Raw genomic sequence first — 19716 nt, 5'->3', positions numbered from 1 at the left:
TGTCCATTATTGCAGATTTAACTTGTTTCATATGTGTTAAATGTGTAAATAGGAAACTATTAACAAGCTGCCCATCAAACAGTTTTAATCACATGCATCACAAAGAATCTCATTGTCAGAATGCTTGGTGCACCCTGGACAGGTGTCCAGTCTAAAGCAGGGCAGACACAGAGAAATACAACCTCTCACACACATGGGAAATTTACAGTCATCAATACTGTTTCTGACTGTGGACAGAAACCTACAGTAGCCAAAGAAAACATGCAAAGTCCACATAGAAAGACAGACTGAGATTCAAACTGGGGATTTTCTAGTAGCTGCATGGATTATTCTGCCAAGAACTAGTGATTTAAAAATATACTGTAGTATCTCCCAGTCTGTAGTAACTGCAGTAACTCTACCTAGTATTTAATTCACTGACAGTCCATTGGAGAGGACTTACAGAGAGATTAAACATAAAAGTAAAAGAAAGCATGTGAGTTTCTTAATGGCTTATAACTGATAACTATCAAACATTAGAATATGAACAGTAAAACAATTAGTAAAAACGAAATGACATTTTATAAAATCTTTCAAATTACTACTAAAACTGCAGTAGTACCTTTATATCATTTAAAGCCCACCTTTTACTAATTAGATTGTTTTAAAGGACTGGCCTTATAGACAAACAATAAAATATGTTTTGGGGGTGGGTTAGAATAATGGTGGGGCCCCTTCTATGCTGCAGAATTACTATAACCTATCACAGGGGTCTTGTTATGTTAGTTAAAATACTAAAATTCTGGTCTCAGGTTGAGCAAAGCAGTAACAATAGTTATATCACAGTCATAGGTCAAATCAAATGGATGATTTGAAAAAGCCAACCACCTTTTTTATCCACGAGAAAAGAATTTATGTAGATCAAACTGCTGAGTGCAAATAAGTTCATTTCCTGCATTGTGGCGAAATGCAATCATTGTATTGATACCACTGATTAAAGGTCAACAGAGGGAATTATAGTCTTCAAACGGTGGAAATAATAATAAATCACAGCTTTAACTAAAGACAAACCAAACCATACATGTTATATGTATTGTACTGTAAACAGTGACAACAACATAGCAGTGAAAAGTAGTTGATATTAAGGAGACAGGTGTCCTCTGGCCATGAAAGACAAGTCTTCCTCCTGTGCTCGTTATTCAGCTGGTGTTTGTGTTGGCATGGTAGTCATCACTACAATGGCCTAAAGAGAAGAGAAAGAAGAGTAATCCAGTGCCTGACTCCTCGACTCCCAAGTCATGTTTCTACTTTGGTGAAACTAAGATATTTTGTAAATTAATCTCTTATTCTCTCTCTAAGTGGAACATGTATGTCTCACCTGGCTCCTTGTGGAACGTAGTGCTGCCCCAGCCAGAGAAGACATTGTAATGAAAATAACAATACTAACTAAAGTGTAGAACAGGAACAGGACTTCCAAACAGAATCCCATGCTCTAAACAAAGACAAATACACATATCTCAAACAGGTGAAAAACACATAAAAACACACTAGTTTAGTTTGTCAGCAGTGAGTAGTATTACACCTTAGGACGATGCTAGTTTCTTGACCATAATAACCATTTAAACAGCACTAGTCCCTCTGCATAGAGTGATCAGGTTTTCCACTCAAACAGTGATACAGACAAGAAATAGTCAGGGGCCCATATTAAGGCTGAAACCATTTTCTCCTAATTTAAATGTTTCTGACAAGATTCCTGTCCAATTGTCATGAGTCCACAGTTTTCAGTCTATGCAAAATCTGGGTAAATGTCAGGAAGTAGCCATTTACAATAATCAGTAAGATGGGGGTTGGTAGGTGTGGCCCTGGTTTGAGGATGGCCATAGTTCTTTGACCGGGATATTTCCTTCTAATTACACATAAAAACCTTTCTCTGACAACCTTCTTCCATCTGTGGCATATTGGAACATCGGGTCACGAAGCGTAAAGAAAAAAAACATGCATTCGTTTCTTCTAGACTGAACTACTGTAACTGACTACTTCCAGTTTACTTTTGGGAAAAGAGACAGTCTGCTCTTAAGAGTGGACTTAAGACTTTCCTTTTTTATAACACTTATAGTCTGACCTGGCTCAGGTGAAGTCTTTTTACTGCAAAATCGTTTTATATGCTTTCCTAAAAAGTCTTTTCTGTTAATGAATGAAATGTAGACACAAGAGTGAGTTATGTTCATGCACCAAGCGTCATTTTTTACTCCTTACACATTTAAATGCTGCCATAAAACTTGCTTTGAATGTGGTCAAGATTCTAATGGAACAATAACAGAAATAACAATTTTTAATTATCACCTCAGTATATGAATCCCAGTCAATATTCATTGGATTGTGGTCATAATAAAAAGGGCTTCCATAGTGGAAAAATCTTAGGTAGGATATCATGATCGAAGCACAGTAAAATCCCGAAAGTATGGCCACTATACTCAGAGCCAACGATAGAGTGACCTACACATCAGAGAGAGATGTAGGAAAAACAGAAAGATGATAGTTAATAGAGGAGTAGATACAGTCATTGTTCTTACAGTACATAGACAATGTTGAGAACCCAACAAAATACCATAAATGAACTAATGCAACTCTACAAAAGTAGTTAAGATGTGTGTGGACTTACCGTTTTCTTGGTCAGATTGTTTTCTGTCAGAATGAACAGGATCCCACATATGACGAACTATATGAGGAACACGAGGAAAAAAAGTCATTTCTTTATTCATGACTAATATGTTTTTGTGTAAACCAATAAAGTTATCTTAAATCAACTGTTAACTTAATTCTTAGCCATTTATGTTCTTTAGTGGTAAAGAATAGTATATATAGTATGAATAGTCCTGTATGAGCTTCTTTTGTCCATTGATAGATAATTGTTTTGTCTTGCTACCTACCACTGCTCCCATCCAAAAGACAGGTATCGTGGTTGTCGAAACGTAGTGAGATGCAAGGTCGTTACCTACAGTTATGGAAACAATGAAGAACGACAAACCCAAGGGCACCATAATGGTCTAAGAGAAAATCAAAATCATATAGCATTAATTTTTCTATCCATTTATTCATCATTACTTGTTGCTCCAAGTAGTTCAGAAATGTGTGAAATATTTGGATTTTTCTATTGTTTTCTCGGTTTGGTGATAAAATCCTTACTTGTTGCTTTAACCAGTTCTGAAATGTGTGAAATACCTTGATACAATTGCTAAAGGGTAATGTGTGAACAGTGTGTGTGTAGTTCTCACGCCAACAATCTTGGGTTGGCCCTTCAAGAAGCGGTGCAAAGGTTTGCTGCCCCCCACTGTGGTGCCTTGAAGACTTGCATTATTCCCACCTGGTCCACTTGCTGGGTGGAACTCAACAGACATCTAATGGACAAACACACACAGGACAGAGACAGGCTGAAAACATTAAAAGGGGCATTAACTTGTATTAATGTCACTAACATAAGTCGAGATAGCTGCCATTTAGATTTTACTGAGTCTGATTCAGATAAACAATTCTTCTTGTTACAGAATCCTAAATTTGATTGTCACTTAATTTGTCTGCAGCATCAAAACCGTGTTACCGTCTGAACAAAAGGCAACATCTGATCTACACGCTGAGAGGAAACTCTAGTTAATGAACCTGCAACCATCGTTCACCTGGGCTAAGTAGCATTGTGTTTGTAGAGACGATCTTACTTGTATCCGATGGTCCAACAATTATCGGCTCCAGAGATCGTTGTATGACTAATAAAGAAACCGTGAAATTGTGCATTTAATTTGCTGCCATGTGATTAGTGATCGTATATTCATGTTGAGAGCAGACGTACCTAATAAATTGGCCAGTGAGTGCATAACCCATTTAAAAATATATGTATTCAACAACTACAGCTCCCAATAAGCTCTGTAGCATAACAATGGCTGAGACTCATGAAATATTAGTTTGTGTAATGCTAATAAGTGTAATAAAAACAGATGATCTATGATTTATTTTAAAACATATTTATCATAACCTGTTTAAATTAACTGTTACGAACAGCAGTTCAGTTATCCTACAACACTAAAAACCCAGAGTTACAGACCAGAGACAAAACTTTCTGTATGTTAAATGAGCTTAGATCCCGATGCTGACATCAAGCATTTAACTGACAATTATAATCTGAGGAAATACAAAAATTTACTAAAAAGCAAAACAAATGGAAAAACTGACCTTGCCGTGCAGTCGTGTGATTGACACTGAAGTTCAGTGTTAGTTCCTGTGACGACTTTACATCCAGAACAGTGAGGGCGGTTTGTGAACGATCACTTCATTTTGAACTGATCAATTGGATTGGTAGTTATTGAGTGAATAAAAAAATAACTCAAATCTTTTACTACCACCACTACTACTTCTACTACTAATAATAATAATATAAAGCTAAAATACAATGAAGTCAGTTACTGCATTTAATTCATTTAATGGCTGTTACTTTCTGATTCAAATTGTTTCCGTTCAGTTCAAATCAACAACTACTGTGGTTATTGCTCGACTGGACCTGGCAGGAGTGTGTGTATATGTGCTTGTCTGAGACTCAAGTGATTTTTGATTTAAGGGTCTAGAATGATCAACTCCAAAAACTGAGTCTAAATTCCCTTCACAAAACAAGAAGGGAGGGAAGAGGAAGGAAAGAACGAGGAGCATTCGCTCTGTGTGTGTGTGTGTATGTGTAGGAGAGAGAGCGTAGGGGGGTGGGGGTGTAGCCCCAAGCACGTGGGTTTAAAAAACAGGAAGGGCTGAAATGGAGAAGTAGAGGGAATGTGAGGAAAAAGTTTGGGAGAGCAGAGAAAAGAGAGACTAGAGTTCCTGGTTTTATCAACCAAAAATGAGAGCGGTGCCCAAGAAGTAGAAATGAATGAGAACGAGTAGTGAAAAATCAAGTCAGGTTTTTATTGTCAGTTCTTCCACATGTACAGTACATACATACAGGGAACTGAAATTGCATTTCTCTCGGATCCATGGTGCTACAGGTAGTTCCAACAGTGGAGCCTAAGATCTATGTCACATAAATATAAAAATATAAAATACACTATACAATTCAACTATAATATAAGGACATTGGAGAGTATACTAATAAAAATACAATACAAAGTACAATAACGTAAAAGCAGCGCAAGGCACATGGCAGATGGAGTGCAAACCAGTAAAGTGTACATCAGTGCAGGTAACAGAATTAGTGCAAAAATGGCTTATTCAGACTGGTAAAAGTGGCAGAGTGCAGAGGGCTCAAGAGCAGTTCTTTGAATTAAGTTTACATGTGAGGTAGTAGGGGGTTATAGTTCTGTGCCTGTACAGTACAGTACTGAGGCCGAAGAGGGAAGGGGGGGCAAGTTCGGGAGCGAGTTCAGCTTCCTGACAGCCTGATGGATGAAGCTGTCCTTCAACCTGCTGGTCCTGGCCTGTAGGTTCCGCAGTCTCCTCCCTGATGGCAGCAGGCTGAAGAAGCTGTGTGACGGGTGAGTGGGATCACCCGCAATGCAGAGGGCTTTGCGGGTGAGACGGGTTCCATAAATGTCCTGGAGGGAGGGAAGAGAGACACCAATGATCTTCTCAGCTTCTCTCACTATGCGTTTCAGAGTCTTCCGGCATTCCAATGAGAAGGAATGTGGGAAGAAACAAGACACAATTGCAAGTAGGGACATAAGAAACAGGAGGAGATGGGTTGGACTTAATTTCTAAGAAATAGCTGTCACATTTTGAAGACGACAAGAGAAAATGAAGGTTGATTAGAACAGAACCATAAAACACTTTAAGGCTGATAAATGTGAGGCACCAAAAGAAACTAAATGACACAGGATGATGTAACATCAGCAAAGAGACATGGTCCTGCTTATTTGTATTCCTGGAATACTGTGCATCATGGTGATCTATTGATATAGTGGTGACTGAAGGTGAAATTGACATATCAGAGTGTGTCCCGTGGTCATCCGTCCACCTATCCTTCCATCCCATTGGTTTAAAAGAGACTTGAAGTAAAGCATTATGTGAGCACCAATAAAATGTTTTTAACCTCACTTCATATTCACAGTGGTTCCTCTAATTTTAAGTTTTACATGCAGCAAAAATAATGTGCAGTCCAGTGCCAACATTGCGAAACAAAAATATATGCAATAATTGCACTGTTTGTAGTTTTTCGTTTGCTCAAACACAAAATGCAACTGTCAGCATTTTACAACACTGAATCATGATTTTATATTTGACAAAAGAAACGATGTGTGTTAAAGTTACTCATAGAGTACAAGTAAGTCAGTGATTAACAAATGAAATAAATATGGCACATGTGTAAATCTTCCTAAATGAAAGTGGCAAAAAGAAAAAGGTCAAATTTAATCTCAGCTAAAGTTTGTCAGAAGGTATGTGTGAGAATCCAAAGCTAATCGGAAGACGTTTCTAATGAGACCAAAATGGAGTTTTATCACCATCAGACTAGAGGCTACAACAGGTAAAGAACCCGGGCTGCACTCGTTGCATGTTCAGTCTCTCCTATCTCAGATTCTACAGCTTGTAACTCCTTCAGAGGAGTCATTAGGCCTTTTGTTGGTCTCCCTAACTAGTCTACTTCTTGCATAGTCACTGACTTTTTGAGGACAGCCGGCAGATTTATACATGAGCTCTGATCCTTCCATTTCTAATGATAATAGCAGTGGTAGGAAGTAGGCGACCATAATACTATGACACATTTAACTATGAACTATGATACCAAAAACAGCAGTACTACTAGGGAAATTACCCGCAATTAGTTAAAATTACCCGTCGTGTATATACAAAGTGATTAGAGTATGCTCCACTTTTACTAGCTGCTGGTTTCAATCCACATCAAGTCCAACAGGTCTTTGGCACCTATCTTTACCAGGTGTGACACAAAATACAACTTCTGTGCAAACTAAGCATCAGTTTCTGAGGAGACACCAATGATTGCAAAGTCTACTCATTTTTATGTCCATTTCCTGTAAATTGTTATGATTTTCTCTTTTCTCTTTTAGTACAAATAGAAGGGGTTTGAGAGATACAAGTCAGAAGACACCTACATCCATGTGTTCTTCTCTATGCTGGCATGTATTAAACTGAGATGGTTCATCACGCTGAGTTCTGTCAAGATTTAGTAACACTTGACTAAAGAAGAGTGACAAATTTCTATCACATAACTCAGCATTTAATGACACAATAACACATATAATGATGATACAGTATGTAGATGTTGAGTATAAAACTTTATGATACCAAAAACAGCAGAACTGTCCATTATTGCAGATTTAACTTGTTTCATATGTGTTAAATGTGTAAATAGGAAACTATTAACAAGCTGCCCATCAAACTGTTTTAATCACATGCATCGAAAGGAATCTCATTGTCAGAATGCTTGGTGCACCCTGGACAGGTGTCCAGTCATCAATACTGTTTCTGACTGTGGACAGAAACCTACAGTAGCCAAAGAAAACATGCAAAGTCCACATAGAAAGACAGACTGAGATTCAAACTGGGGATTTTCTAGTAGCTGCATGGATTATTCTGCCAAGAACTAGTGATTTAAAAATATACTGTAGTATCTCCCAGTCTGTAGTAACTGCAGTACCTCTACCTAGTATTTAATTCACTGACAGTCCATTGGAGAGGACTTACAGAGAGATTAAACATAAAAGTAAAAGAAAGCATGTGAGTAACTGATAACTATCAAACATTAGAATATGAACAGTAAAACAATTAGTAAAAACGAAATGACAATTTATGAAATCTTTCAAATTACTACTAAAACTGCAGTAGCACCTTTATATCATTTAAAGCCCACCTTTTACTAATTAGATTGTTTTAAAGGACTGGCCTTATAGACAAACAATAAAATATGTTTTGGGGGTGGGTTAGAATAATGGTGGGGCCCCTTCTATGCTGCAGAATTACTATAACCTATCACAGGGGTCTTGTTATGTTAGTTAAAATACTAAAATTCTGGTCTCAGGTTGAGCAAAGCAGTAACAATAGTTATATCACAGTCATAGGTCAAATCAAATGGATGATTTGAAAAAGCCAACCACCTTTTTTATCCACGAGAAAAGAATTTATGTAGATCAAACTGCTGAGTGCAAATAAGTTCATTTCCTGCATTGTGGGGAAATTCAATAATTGTATTGATACCACTGATTAAAGGTCAACAGAGGGAATTATAGTCTTCAAATGGTGGAAATAATAATAAATCACAGCTTTAACTAAAGACAAACCAAACCATACATGTTATATGTATTGTACTGTAAACAGTGACAACAACATGCCAGTGAGAAGTAGTTGATATTAAGGAGACAGGTGTCCTCTGGCCATGAAAGACAAGTCTTCCTCCTGTGCTCGTTATTCAGCTGGTGTTTGTGTTGGCATGGTAGTCATCACTACAATGGCCTAAAGAGAAGAGAAAGAACAGCAATCCAGTGCCTGACTCCACGACTCCCAAGTTATTTTGCAACTTTGGTGAAACTAAGATATTTTGTAAATTAATCTCTTATTCTCTGTCTAAGTGGAACATGTATGTCTCACCTGGCTCCTTGTGGAACGTAGTGCTGCCCCAGCCAGAGAAGACATTGTAATGAAAATAACAATACTAACTAAAGTGTAGAACAGGAACAGGACTTCCAAACAGAATCCCATGCTCTAAACAAAGACAAATACACATATCTCAAACATGTGAAAAACACATAAAAACACACTAGTTTAGTTTGTCAGCAGTGAGTAGTATTACACCTTAGGACGATGCTAGTTTCTTCACCATAATAACCATTTAAACAGCACTAGTCCCTCTGCATAGAGTGATCAGGTTTTCCACTCAAACAGTGATACAGACAAGAAATAGTCAGGGGCCCATATTAAGGCTGAAACCATTTTCTCCTAATTTAAATGTTTCTGACAAGATTCCTGTCCAATTGTCATGAGTCCACAGTTTTCAGTCTATGCAAAATCTGGGTAAATGTCAGGAAGTAGCCATTTACAATAATCAGTAAGATGGGGGTTGGTAGGTGTGGCCCTGGTTTGAGGATGGCCATAGTTCTTTGACCGGGATATTTCCTTCTAATTACACATAAAAACCTTTCTCTGACAACCTTCTTCCATCTGTGGCATATTGGAACATCGGGTCACGAAGCGTAAAGAAAAAAAACATGCATTCGTTTCTTCTAGACTGAACTACTGTAACTAACTACTTCCAGTTTACTTTTGGGAAAAGAGACAGTCTGCTCTTAAGAGTGGACTTAAGACTTTCCTTTTTGATAACACTTATAGTCTGACCTGGCTCAGGTGAAGTCTTTTTACTGCAAAATCGTTTTATATGCTTTCCTAAAAAGTCTTTTCTGTTAATGAATGAAATGTAGACACAAGAGTGAGTTATGTTCATGCACCAAGCGTCATTTTTTACTCCTTACACATTTAAATGCTGCCGTAAAACTTGCTTTGAATGTGGTCAAGATTCTAATGGAACAATAACAGAAATAACAATTTTTAATTATCACCTCACTATATGAATTCCAGTCAATATTCGTTATATTGTAGTCATAGTGAAAAGGGCTTCTGTAGTGGAAAAATCTTAGGTAGGATATCATGATCGAAGCACAGTAAAATCCCGAAAGTATGGCCACTATACTCAGAGCCAACGATAGAGTGACCTACACATCAGAGAGAGATGTAGGAAAAACAGAAAGATGATATTTAATAGAGGAGTAGATACAGTCATTGTTCTTACAGTACATAGACAATGTTGAGAACCCAACAAAATACCATAAATGAACTAATGTAACTCTACAAAAGTAGTTAGACCTTAACATGTTTCCTGTCACATGGGAAAGATGTGTGTGGACTTACCGTTTTCTTGGTCAGATTGTTTTCTGTCAGAATGAACAGGATCCCACATATGATGAACTATATGAGGAACATGAGGAAAAAAGTTATTTCTTTATTCATGACTAAAATGTTTTTGTGTAAACCAATAAAGTTATCTTAAATCAACTGTTAACTTAATTCTTAGCCATTTATGTTCTTTAGTGGTAAAGAATAGTATATATAGTATGAATATTCCTGTATGAGCCTCTGTTGTCCATTGATAAATAATTGTTTTGTCTTGCTACCTACCACTGCTCCCATCCAAAAGACAGGTATCGTGGTTGTCCAAATGTTGGGACCTACAAGGTCGATATTGACTGATATGGGAACGATGAAGAACGACAAACCCAAGGGCACCATAATGGTCTAAGAGAAAATCAAAATCATATAGCATTAATTTTTCTATGCATTTATTCATCATTACTTGTTGCTCTAACCAGTTCTGAAATGTGTGAAATACCTTGATACATTTGCTAAAGGGTAATGTGTGAACAGTGTGTGTGTAGTTCTCACGCCAACAATCTTGGGTTGGCCCTTCAAGAAGCGGTGCAAAGGTTTGCTGCCCCCCACTGTGGTGCCTTGAAGACTTGCATTATTCCCACCTGGTCCACTTGCTGGGTGGAACTCAACAGACATCTAATGGACAAACACACACAGGACAGAGACAGGCTGAAAACATTAAAAGGGGCATTAACTTGTATTAATGTCACTAACATAAGTCGAGATAGCTGCCATTTAGATTTTACTGAGTCTGATTCAGATAAACAATTCTTCTTGTTACAGAATCCTAAATTTGATTGTCACTTAATTTGTCTGCAGCATCAAAACCGTGTTACCGTCTGAACAAAAGGCAACATCTGATCTACACGCTGAGAGGAAACTCTAGTTAATGAACCTGCAACCATCGTTCACCTGGGCTAAGTAGCATTGTGTTTGTAGAGACGATCTTACTTGTATCCGATGGTCCAACAATTATCGGCTCCAGAGATCGTTGTATGACTAATAAAGAAACCGTGAAATTGTGCATTTAATTTGCTGCCATGTGATTAGTGATCGTATATTCATGTTGAGAGCAGACGTACCTAATAAATTGGCCAGTGAGTGCATAACCCATTTAAAAATATATGTATTCAACAACTACAGCTCCCAATAAGCTCTGTAGCATAACAATGGCTGAGACTCATGAAATATTAGTTTGTGTAATGCTAATAAGTGTAATAAAAACAGATGATCTATGATTTATTTTAAAACATATTTATCATAACCTGTTTAAATTAACTGTTACGAACAGCAGTTCAGTTATCCTACAACACTAAAAACCCAGAGTTACAGACCAGAGACAAAACTTTCTGTATGTTAAATGAGCTTAGATCCCGATGCTGACATCAAGCATTTAACTGACAATTATAATCTGAGGAAATACAAAAATTTACTAAAAAGCAAAACAAATGGAAAAACTGACCTTGCCGTGCAGTCGTGTGATTGACACTGAAGTTCAGTGTTAGTTCCTGTGACGACTTTACATCCAGAACAGTGAGGGCGGTTTGTGAACGATCACTTCATTTTGAACTGATCAATTGGATTGGTAGTTATTGAGTGAATAAAAAAATAACTCAAATCTTTTACTACCACCACTACTACTTCTACTACTAATAATAATAATATAAAGCTAAAATACAATGAAGTCAGTTACTGCATTTAATTCATTTAATGGCTGTTACTTTCTGATTCAAATTGTTTCCGTTCAGTTCAAATCAACAACTACTGTGGTTATTGCTCGACTGGACCTGGCAGGAGTGTGTGTATATGTGCTTGTCTGAGACTCAAGTGATTTTTGATTTAAGGGTCTAGAATGATCAACTCCAAAAACTGAGTCTAAATTCCCTTCACAAAACAAGAAGGGAGGGAAGAGGAAGGAAAGAACGAGGAGCATTCGCTCTGTGTGTGTGTGTGTGTGTGTGTGTGTATGTGTAGGAGAGAGAGCGTAGGGGGGTGGGGGTGTAGCCCCAAGCACGTGGGTTTAAAAAACAGGAAGGGCTGAAATGGAGAAGTAGAGGGAATGTGAGGAGTTCCTGGTTTTATCAACCAAAAATGAGAGCGGTGCCCAAGAAGTAGAAATGAATGAGAACGAGTAGTGAAAAATGAGAAGGAATGTGGGAAGAAACAAGACACAATTGCAAGTAGGGACATAAGAAACAGGAGGAGATGGGTTGGACTTAATTTCTAAGAATAGCTGTTACATTTTGAAGACGACAAGAGAAAATGAAGGTTGATTAGAACAGAACCATAAAACACTTTAAGGCTGATAAATGTGAGGCACCAAAAGAAACTAAATGACACAGGATGATGTAACATCAGCAAAGAGACATAGTCCTGCTTATTTGTATTCCTGGAATACTGTGCATCATGGTAATCTATTGATTTAGTGGTGACTGAAGGTGAAATTGACATATCAGAGTGTGTCCCGTGGTCATCCGTCCACCTATCCTTCCATCCCATTGGTTTAAAAGAGACTTGAAGTAAAGCATTATGTGAGCACCAATAAAATGTTTTTAACCTCACTTCATATTCACAGTGGTTCCTCTAATTTTAAGTTTTACATGCAGCAAAAATAATGTGCAGTCCAGTGCCAACATTGCGAAACAAAAATATATGCAATAATTGCACTGTTTGTAGTTTTTCGTTTGCTCAAACACAAAATGCAACTGTCAGCATTTTACAACACTGAATCATGATTTTATATTTGACAAAAGAAAATGCTAAAAAAACGATGTGTGTTTATTTTGTCATGTTTCAGTTCTTCCTCCTGTGCTCGTTATTCAGCTGGTGTTTGTGTTGGCATGGTAGTCATCACTACAATGGCCTAAAGAGAAGAGAAAGAAGAGTAATCCAGTGCCTGACTCCATGACTCCCAAGTTATTTTGCAACTTTGGTGAAACTAAGATATTTTGTAAATTAATCTCTTATTCTCTCTCTAAGTGGAACATGTACGTCTCACCTGGCTCCTTGTGGAACGTAGTGCTGCCCCAGCCAGAGAAGACATTGTAATGAAAATAACAATACTAACTAAAGTGTAGAACAGGAACAGGACTTCCAAACAGAATCCCATGCTCTAAACAAAGACAAATACACATATCTCAAACATGTGGCAAACACATAAAAACAAGTTTAGTCTGTCAGCAGTATTTACACCTGAGGACGATGCCAATTTTTTGCCCATAATAATTTTCACAGCACTAATCCCTCAGCTCAGGTGTCCACTAGATTGCTGTGTTTCCCCCAAACAGTCATATAGCATATGCTCTATGTAGAAATAGTCAGGGGCCCACATTAAGGAAGAAACCAGTTTTCTAGTTGCCCAACTGTCAGGAGTCCGCAGTTTTCAATCTATGCAAAATCTGAGTAAATGTAAAGCAATTAGCCATTTACAATAATCAATTTGAGTAAATATGAAACAAATGTAGAGTCGTTTTACTGCAAAATGTTTTACTTGACTGTGCACACGTGAGTTATGGTCATGCGGCAAAGCTTCACTCTTTACTCCCTACACATTTAAATGCTGCCGTAAAACTTGCTTTAGACATGGACACTGCAACAGAAACAGAATATGAAAACCAGAATATCAGAATATGAAGACCAGTCCATATGATCAATGCCTGTTGCATTATCTTCAAAGCAGTCATAGTATCTTTGGGGGGGAAAATATTAAGTCGGATATCATGTGCAAAAGACTCCATAATGCCCCAAGTATGGCCACTATACTCAGAGCCAACGATAGACTGACCTACACATCAGAGAGAGATGCAGGAAAAACAGAAAGGTGATAGTTAATAGTAGAGTAGATACAGTCATTGTTCCTACAGTACATAGACAATGTTGAGAACCCAACAAAATACCATAAATGAACTAATTTAACTTTAAACAAGTATTTAGACATTCACATTTTTGTTACACGGAAAAGATGTGTGTGGACGGACATGTCCTCCATTCAGTTACGGCAAAACTTGGCAATATTATCAAAATATTACTATGTCACTTACCGCTTTCTTGGTCGGAACGTGCTCTGTCAGAATGAACAGGATCCCACATACGATGAACTACAAGACGAAGAAAACAAGTTATTTCTTAATTCATGACTTAAATTTGTTTGTGTATAACCAGTGACGTTAGATTAAATCTACTGTTGGCTAAATTCTCAGTCCTTTCGAATATTTAGTGGTAAATAATAGTAAAAAAAAAGAAGTACTTTGATCATGCTACCAAGCAGTGTCCCTGTCAAAAAGGCAGGGGACATGGCTGTCCAAATGTGGTGAGCCACGACTGATATGAAAACGCTGAGAAACGACACGGCCAAGGCCAGTAAACTGATCTAAGAGGGAGTCAAAAACATCGATCATGGATTTTTCTATTGTTTTCTCGGTTTGGTGATCAAATCCTTACTTGTTCTGAAATGTGTGAAACAACTTGATACATTTCCTAAAGGGGAATGTGTGAACAGTGTGTGTGTAGTTCCCCCAATGTGCCCCCCACTGTGGTGCCTTGAAGACTTGCATTATTCCCACCTGGTCCACTTGCTGGGTGGAACTCAACAGACATCTAAAGGACAAACGCACACAGGACAGACACAGGCTGAAAACATTAAAAGGGGCATTAGGTTGTATGACTCAATGTAGGCGCCATTTTGATTTTACTGAGTCTGATTCAGCCCAACAAAATTCTGCTTCGTATCGAATACTATCCAAATGTTGCCGTAGAGACCAAAGACTCGTCCTGGTGAGCACTTGTGCTTGGGATTTTGATAGATTAATACAGCTAAATATTGTTACAGGTAAGCAACTGGTGCAATGTAGGATATATGTAGGTTCAACATTAGTTCACGTGACGACTTCACATCACGTTTGTGAACGATTGGTTCAATGTGAGCGGACCGAGTCATATCGAGTAGGGTCAGGGTAGTAGTACTTGGTAACCGAAAAAAATAACTCAAGTCTTGTACTATCACTACCATCAATCACAATATTAAGCTAAAGGCATTAACAGAGCGGCCTGCTGGAAGAAGAAGGTTTGTTAAAAGATTCGAATCTTTCTCAAAATCACGACAGGATTGATGCGCTTTATTTAGACTATGAGCAAGGTAGCTAGCTAGCGAACCTCTAAAAGTAGCTATGGATACAAGAAGGCTTTCATTTCTCAACAGGCCTCGAACCAAAGAGATCCAAAAGCAGCCTTTTTGCCAGCAAACAGCGGAAAGTTTCAGGTTTGCGAATAAAAACGTATTGTTGCAGTAATTTTGCTTACAAGGATGACGTGATGTACCGTTGCTGCATAGCTAGCGAACGTTAGCCCCGGTTAGCTGGCTAGTTAGCGAACGTTAGCCCCGGTTAGCTGGCTAGTTAGCGAACGTTAGCCCCGGTTAGCTGGCTAGTTAGCGAACGTTAGCCCCGGTTAGCTCGCTAGTTAGCGAACGTTAGCCCCGGTTAGCTGGCTAGTTAGCGAACGTTAGCCCCGGTTAGCTCGCTAGTTAGCGAACGTTAGCCCCGGTTAGCTGGCTAGTTAGCGAACGTTAGCCCCGGTTAGCTGGCTAGTTAGCGAACGTTAGCCCTGATTAGCTAGCTAGCTAGCATTAGCTGGTTTTACGGGGTTTGAGCAGAGATAACTACAGTAGATCCTGCCCTAAAGGACCGTGAGATGGGACTCTGGTGCTGTTGAAATGACGTCAGTGACAATGTCAAAGGTTTGAGCTGGTTTGAGATATTCTATCATATTTCATAGATATGATGTCATTTGGACAATAGGTTAAACCTTTTCAAAATGTTACATTCCTGAAACTTGGTTAAGGTAACTTTTCAAAGCTATGTCTTATATTAGACTCTTAATTTTCATCTGTTTTTGTACTCATTAATGTGAGATTACAGACCTAAACTCTTATTATTCATATAGCTTATATACATAGACAGCCTGTAAATCAGGTTTTATTTATCAAGCCAAAAAATGGCTTGTAAAACAACAGGCTTAGTCCTGACAGATCACATCATCTGACATCCTCCAGGTTCTAGTTTCTTAAATAAACACAAGGGAGGAAATAGGAGGAATTTAATTTATTCTCTCTTTCTCCGTGTTGGAGTCAAAGGGGTGGGGGTGGGTCTCATTCAAGATGTGGTCAGGGCTGAAATGGAGAAGTAGAGGGAGTGTGATGAAATAGTTTGAGAGAGGAGAGAAACCAAAGACAAGATTTCCTGTTTTCAGCCCCCTGGAATGACAGCAGTGCGTTGACCTCAGGAGTTAAATAAGGCCATATATAAAGTTATAGCGAAGAACACATGAGGGCACCGCTCAGCTAAAGCTTTCTGTTTGTCTGATGTAAAGGGAGAAAGAAACAAGTACTGCAACGACACAAAACACAACACAGCAATCATCTTAAGAGTTTATTGAAAAATGTGTCGGTTATACGGGTTTATTGGATCTACATTGTTAACAACAGTTTCGGCTGCTTGGCAGGCTGTTTGCTTTGTGCCCAAAACACAAAATTGACATAGGACAGGTGACAGAGTTAAAATCCACATCAAAACAGACCAACTGGACAACTAGTCAAGAGCTTTAGTAGATCTTTCGCAGAAAGAATTAGGTGATGATCATCAAAATGACAATTTTACGCGGAAATGCGTGAAAACACTGCATTCGTTAGACAGAAAAATCAGCTGCTCTTGCCTATCTTTTCCCTATCTCTTTCTCTTATCTTTTCCTTTTCTATATTTCATAAATAATAATTGGAAGCTGATACGGAATAATAACAATAAAACTTAGAAGTAGTCTGTGCATGACAGTTATCCATATTTCATCATGACAGTTTAAGTATGTCGTAATTATAAAATACATAAGTCAAATTATGCAATGTTTTTTAGAGCAATATACTCCATGCAAAGCCTGAGACAGTGGCACTGATGAAAAGACAGGAGGCAGAGCTGGAGGTAGCAGAGCTTAAGCTAGTGAGGTTCTCGCTTAGGAGAGAGAGACTGTGAATATATCGGTAGAAGGATGCTGAGGTTGGAGCTGCCAGGCAGGAGGTGTAGAGGAAGAGCAAAGAGGAGATTTATGGATGTAATGAGAGAGGACATGAAGTTAGTTGGTGTGAGAGAAGAGGATGCAGAGGACAGGGTTAGATGGAGGCACATGATTCACTGTGGTGACCCGCGAAAGGGAACAGCCCAAAGGAAAAAGCCTATAAAATAAGGAAGTGATTATTGCATCCATGTATGTATTAAGCATCTTAACATTTGAACAACACATTGTCTTTTCCTATTACACATCTTTCAGTAGATTTAAGAAATAAGAATATCCACAATTTAAGATTCAGTCACATGTTAGTTCCTGATTAGTTTTCTTTATATAAGACATATGAAGCATAATCAGTTACAGTTTCAGATGCATCTTCCCCACATATAGTATAGGCAGTGTTTAACAGTATAACAGACACCGTCATAATAAATCAGAGGGCTCGTTAATGTCCTGGCATTTTCAATATACTGTAGGGAAGAATTATATAGATCTAAAATTCATAGTCACATTTGAACTAAAATACAGCCCTTTTCGAATTAGCTTTTTTAATTATTACAGATGTTTTAGAATCAACAGAAAGGCTGCTTCGATTTAAATAATTTTGCTTCAAAATAAACAGAGGAGGTTTTGTATAGGTTGATTAGAACTGAACAATGTCCTAATAGGTCTACTTGAGGTTTCCAATAAACCTGAGGCAAACACTGACACAAGATGATGTTACTTCAGTTAAGAGACATTAACCTGCATATTTGTATTCCTCGAATAATGTACATCATGGTGATCTATTGCTTTAGGGCTCACTGAAGGTGAAACTGAAGCATGGCTGTGCATCACGTGGTCATCCGTCCACCCATCCTTGCATCCCATTGGTTTGAGAAGAGACGGATGTAAAGCATTATCTGAGCACCAGTAACCAGTAAAAGTGTTTTTAACCCCACTTCCTATTTACAGTGGTTCCTCTCATTTTAAGTTATACATGCAGCAAAAATAATAGTAAGACATGCTTTCATCTTATACATGCAATACAGTAAATGATCAATGAATGCAAATACGAAAACCTGATAATTAAAGAAACATGTACACAAAAATAGATGTATTTGAGGTAAAATCTTTAGAGCAACTAAATGTATTATCAGTCAGTTCTGCAATACAGGGTAGATTACTGCTATAAATAAAAATATACGGATCTGTGCAGTAGCAACATTACCAAACAAAAATAAATAACAGTTCTGTATGATCTTATACAGTAATTGCATTGATGAGCATTAGTATTAGAATAACACACACTGTAAGTGATTCATACATTCTAGTGTATCACTGTAGTTAACCAATTTTCACTTATAAAAACAGACTAAAATAACATAGATCAAAGTTAGTTGCATTGTCTTGCATTTCCATTGAGTATAGTCACTGAAAACTCACAGTGGCACGGTCGAAGGATCACACACACGTTTAGCCTGTGTCTGGCACAGAAGGTAAACCGATACACTAGCTGTGCTATTTTTGCATGTTCTGTATGATTTTACTGTAATGTGATGTTGTGCAGTGTTTCTGGTGCATTGGTATCTCCTTAACCTGAGGTGAGATAAAAAAAAATACAAAAAACAAAGCAAACAAAACTTGGACTACAATTCTGCTTGCGAATTTGCAAGCAGAATTCGAAGAGTTGCGAAGTGCAAACGTAAAAAGTGTAGCGGGGGATAAGATGATGTAAGCAGGAAGAGCCTGATTGAAATGCTGTCCTATGGTGCTTTCCTCACGAAAAACATTTTTACAACTCGCATGTAAATGAAGACATTTAGGCTGCAGGATAGAATGGAAACCAGTTTGAAGGAATCTCACACGGAGCTAAAACCATGCAGTGTCTTGTACTGTGCTTTGTCTAGGGAATGACTATACGGGTCAATTTCTGGTTGACTGAATGAGGTTTTGTGCATGTGTTGGTGAGCTGCTGCACTGACAAATGTGTGACCGGTGATTCACTGACTCTGTGTGGAGGCCTCCTCAGGCAGATCCATCAGGGCTGTCTCGCTCTCAAGAAGCTGCTGAAAGGACTCTGCATATTACTCTGGTATCCATACTTATTCCTGACAGACGTCTTGGCGTTTCTCATATGTGACATCAGTGTTGATTTTTGAGGTGTCCTTCCTCTTTTCTGTTTTCATTTTAAATGCTGCCATAAAATGTATATGGCTTCAGACCTCGGTGTTTAAGAGTTTCCAAGATTTTGTGTTCTCACTTCAGGTGATGGCACAGTGATATGTTTGTGTGAGTGACCAATTACTAATGTTAAGTTTTCCTTATTTTAAGTATATTATTAATGGCTGTATTGTACAAACGTCTTCACTCTAGTCTCATCTATGCAGAGTCTGGTGTGGATTCATAGGTTTGTATTAAGGGGCTGTGGTTCGTCTTCTTCCTCTTGAGTGGAACCATCAGAATTAGGTTTGGTCCAGTAGTTGCACTGGCCACAGCCATCCGAGCACATGAAGTCTGCTCCCTCAACTTGAGTCAGGACAGGGAAGACATGGTCGACCATCTCGCACAGACGTCCAAAGCTGAGAGGAAAACAAGCAGATGTTTGCGAAACCAGAGCGTTAAACATTTGGCGCGTGTCCAGAGTCAGAAGTTGTTATTGAAAGTGAAAAGACGAAAGAGTGTGTGTCTTACGAGGAGATATTGGCTTTGGCGTGCTCCGATATCAGCTCTCCTTTGGGATTGACGGTGAAAATCCTTTTCAGTGGAACACCCACCTCCTTATAGGAATACACATCCTGG

The 19716-nt window shown here is 38.3% G+C and overlaps 2 protein-coding genes across 8 annotated transcripts in view; both read right to left on the bottom strand.

Moving 5' to 3' along the window:
• Window positions 1-68: 68 nt before the first annotated feature.
• LOC137106156 (membrane-spanning 4-domains subfamily A member 4A-like) lies at window positions 69-4421 on the bottom strand. 4 transcript variants are annotated; one of them, XM_067489228.1, is made up of 8 exons: window positions 4204-4420; window positions 3693-3740; window positions 3255-3377; window positions 2910-3026; window positions 2642-2698; window positions 2323-2475; window positions 1358-1471; window positions 69-1222 (listed from the first exon to the last, which is right to left on the bottom strand). In XM_067489228.1, exons 3-8 carry the CDS (start codon window positions 3375-3377, stop codon window positions 1175-1177), a joined length of 612 nt encoding a protein of 203 aa, XP_067345329.1. In that variant the 5' UTR covers window positions 3693-3740; window positions 4204-4420; the 3' UTR covers window positions 69-1174. The 4 variants fall into 4 exon arrangements, with proteins under 4 accessions (XP_067345329.1, XP_067345340.1, XP_067345318.1 ...); XM_067489239.1 differs by lacking the exon at window positions 3693-3740 and having other exon boundaries at window positions 4204-4421; XM_067489217.1 differs by lacking the exon at window positions 4204-4420 and having other exon boundaries at window positions 3693-4164.
• Window positions 4422-7161: 2740 nt separating this feature from the next.
• The window catches only part of lpin1a (lipin 1a), a 32635-nt gene continuing 20080 nt past the window's right edge, over window positions 7162-19716 (bottom strand). For 3 of the 4 annotated variants that reach the window (XM_067489124.1, XM_067489133.1, XM_067489144.1), the window contains 11 exons: window positions 19609-19712; window positions 14445-19496; window positions 12881-13979; window positions 11345-12745; window positions 10834-10881; window positions 10396-10518; window positions 10132-10248; window positions 9865-9921; window positions 9516-9668; window positions 8551-8664; window positions 7162-8415 (listed from right to left, as the gene is read on the bottom strand). In XM_067489124.1, the coding sequence (XP_067345225.1) occupies window positions 19319-19496; window positions 19609-19712 (282 nt within the window). In that variant the 3' untranslated portion in view covers window positions 7162-8415; window positions 8551-8664; window positions 9516-9668; ... (5 more) ...; window positions 12881-13979; window positions 14445-19318. The remainder of the gene's footprint in view (window positions 8416-8550; window positions 8665-9515; window positions 9669-9864; window positions 9922-10131; window positions 10249-10395; window positions 10519-10833; window positions 10882-11344; window positions 12746-12880; window positions 13980-14444; window positions 19497-19608; window positions 19713-19716) is intronic. The other variant, XM_067489117.1, reaches the window with a different exon arrangement.

The sequence above is a fragment of the Channa argus genome, chromosome 2 (genome assembly GCF_033026475.1).
Source record: "Channa argus isolate prfri chromosome 2, Channa argus male v1.0, whole genome shotgun sequence".
NCBI classification, from domain to species: Eukaryota; Metazoa; Chordata; class Actinopteri; order Anabantiformes; family Channidae; genus Channa; species Channa argus.
The sequence above is the reverse complement of the archived record's forward strand: the minus strand, read 5'-3'. Positions and strand labels throughout refer to the sequence as shown.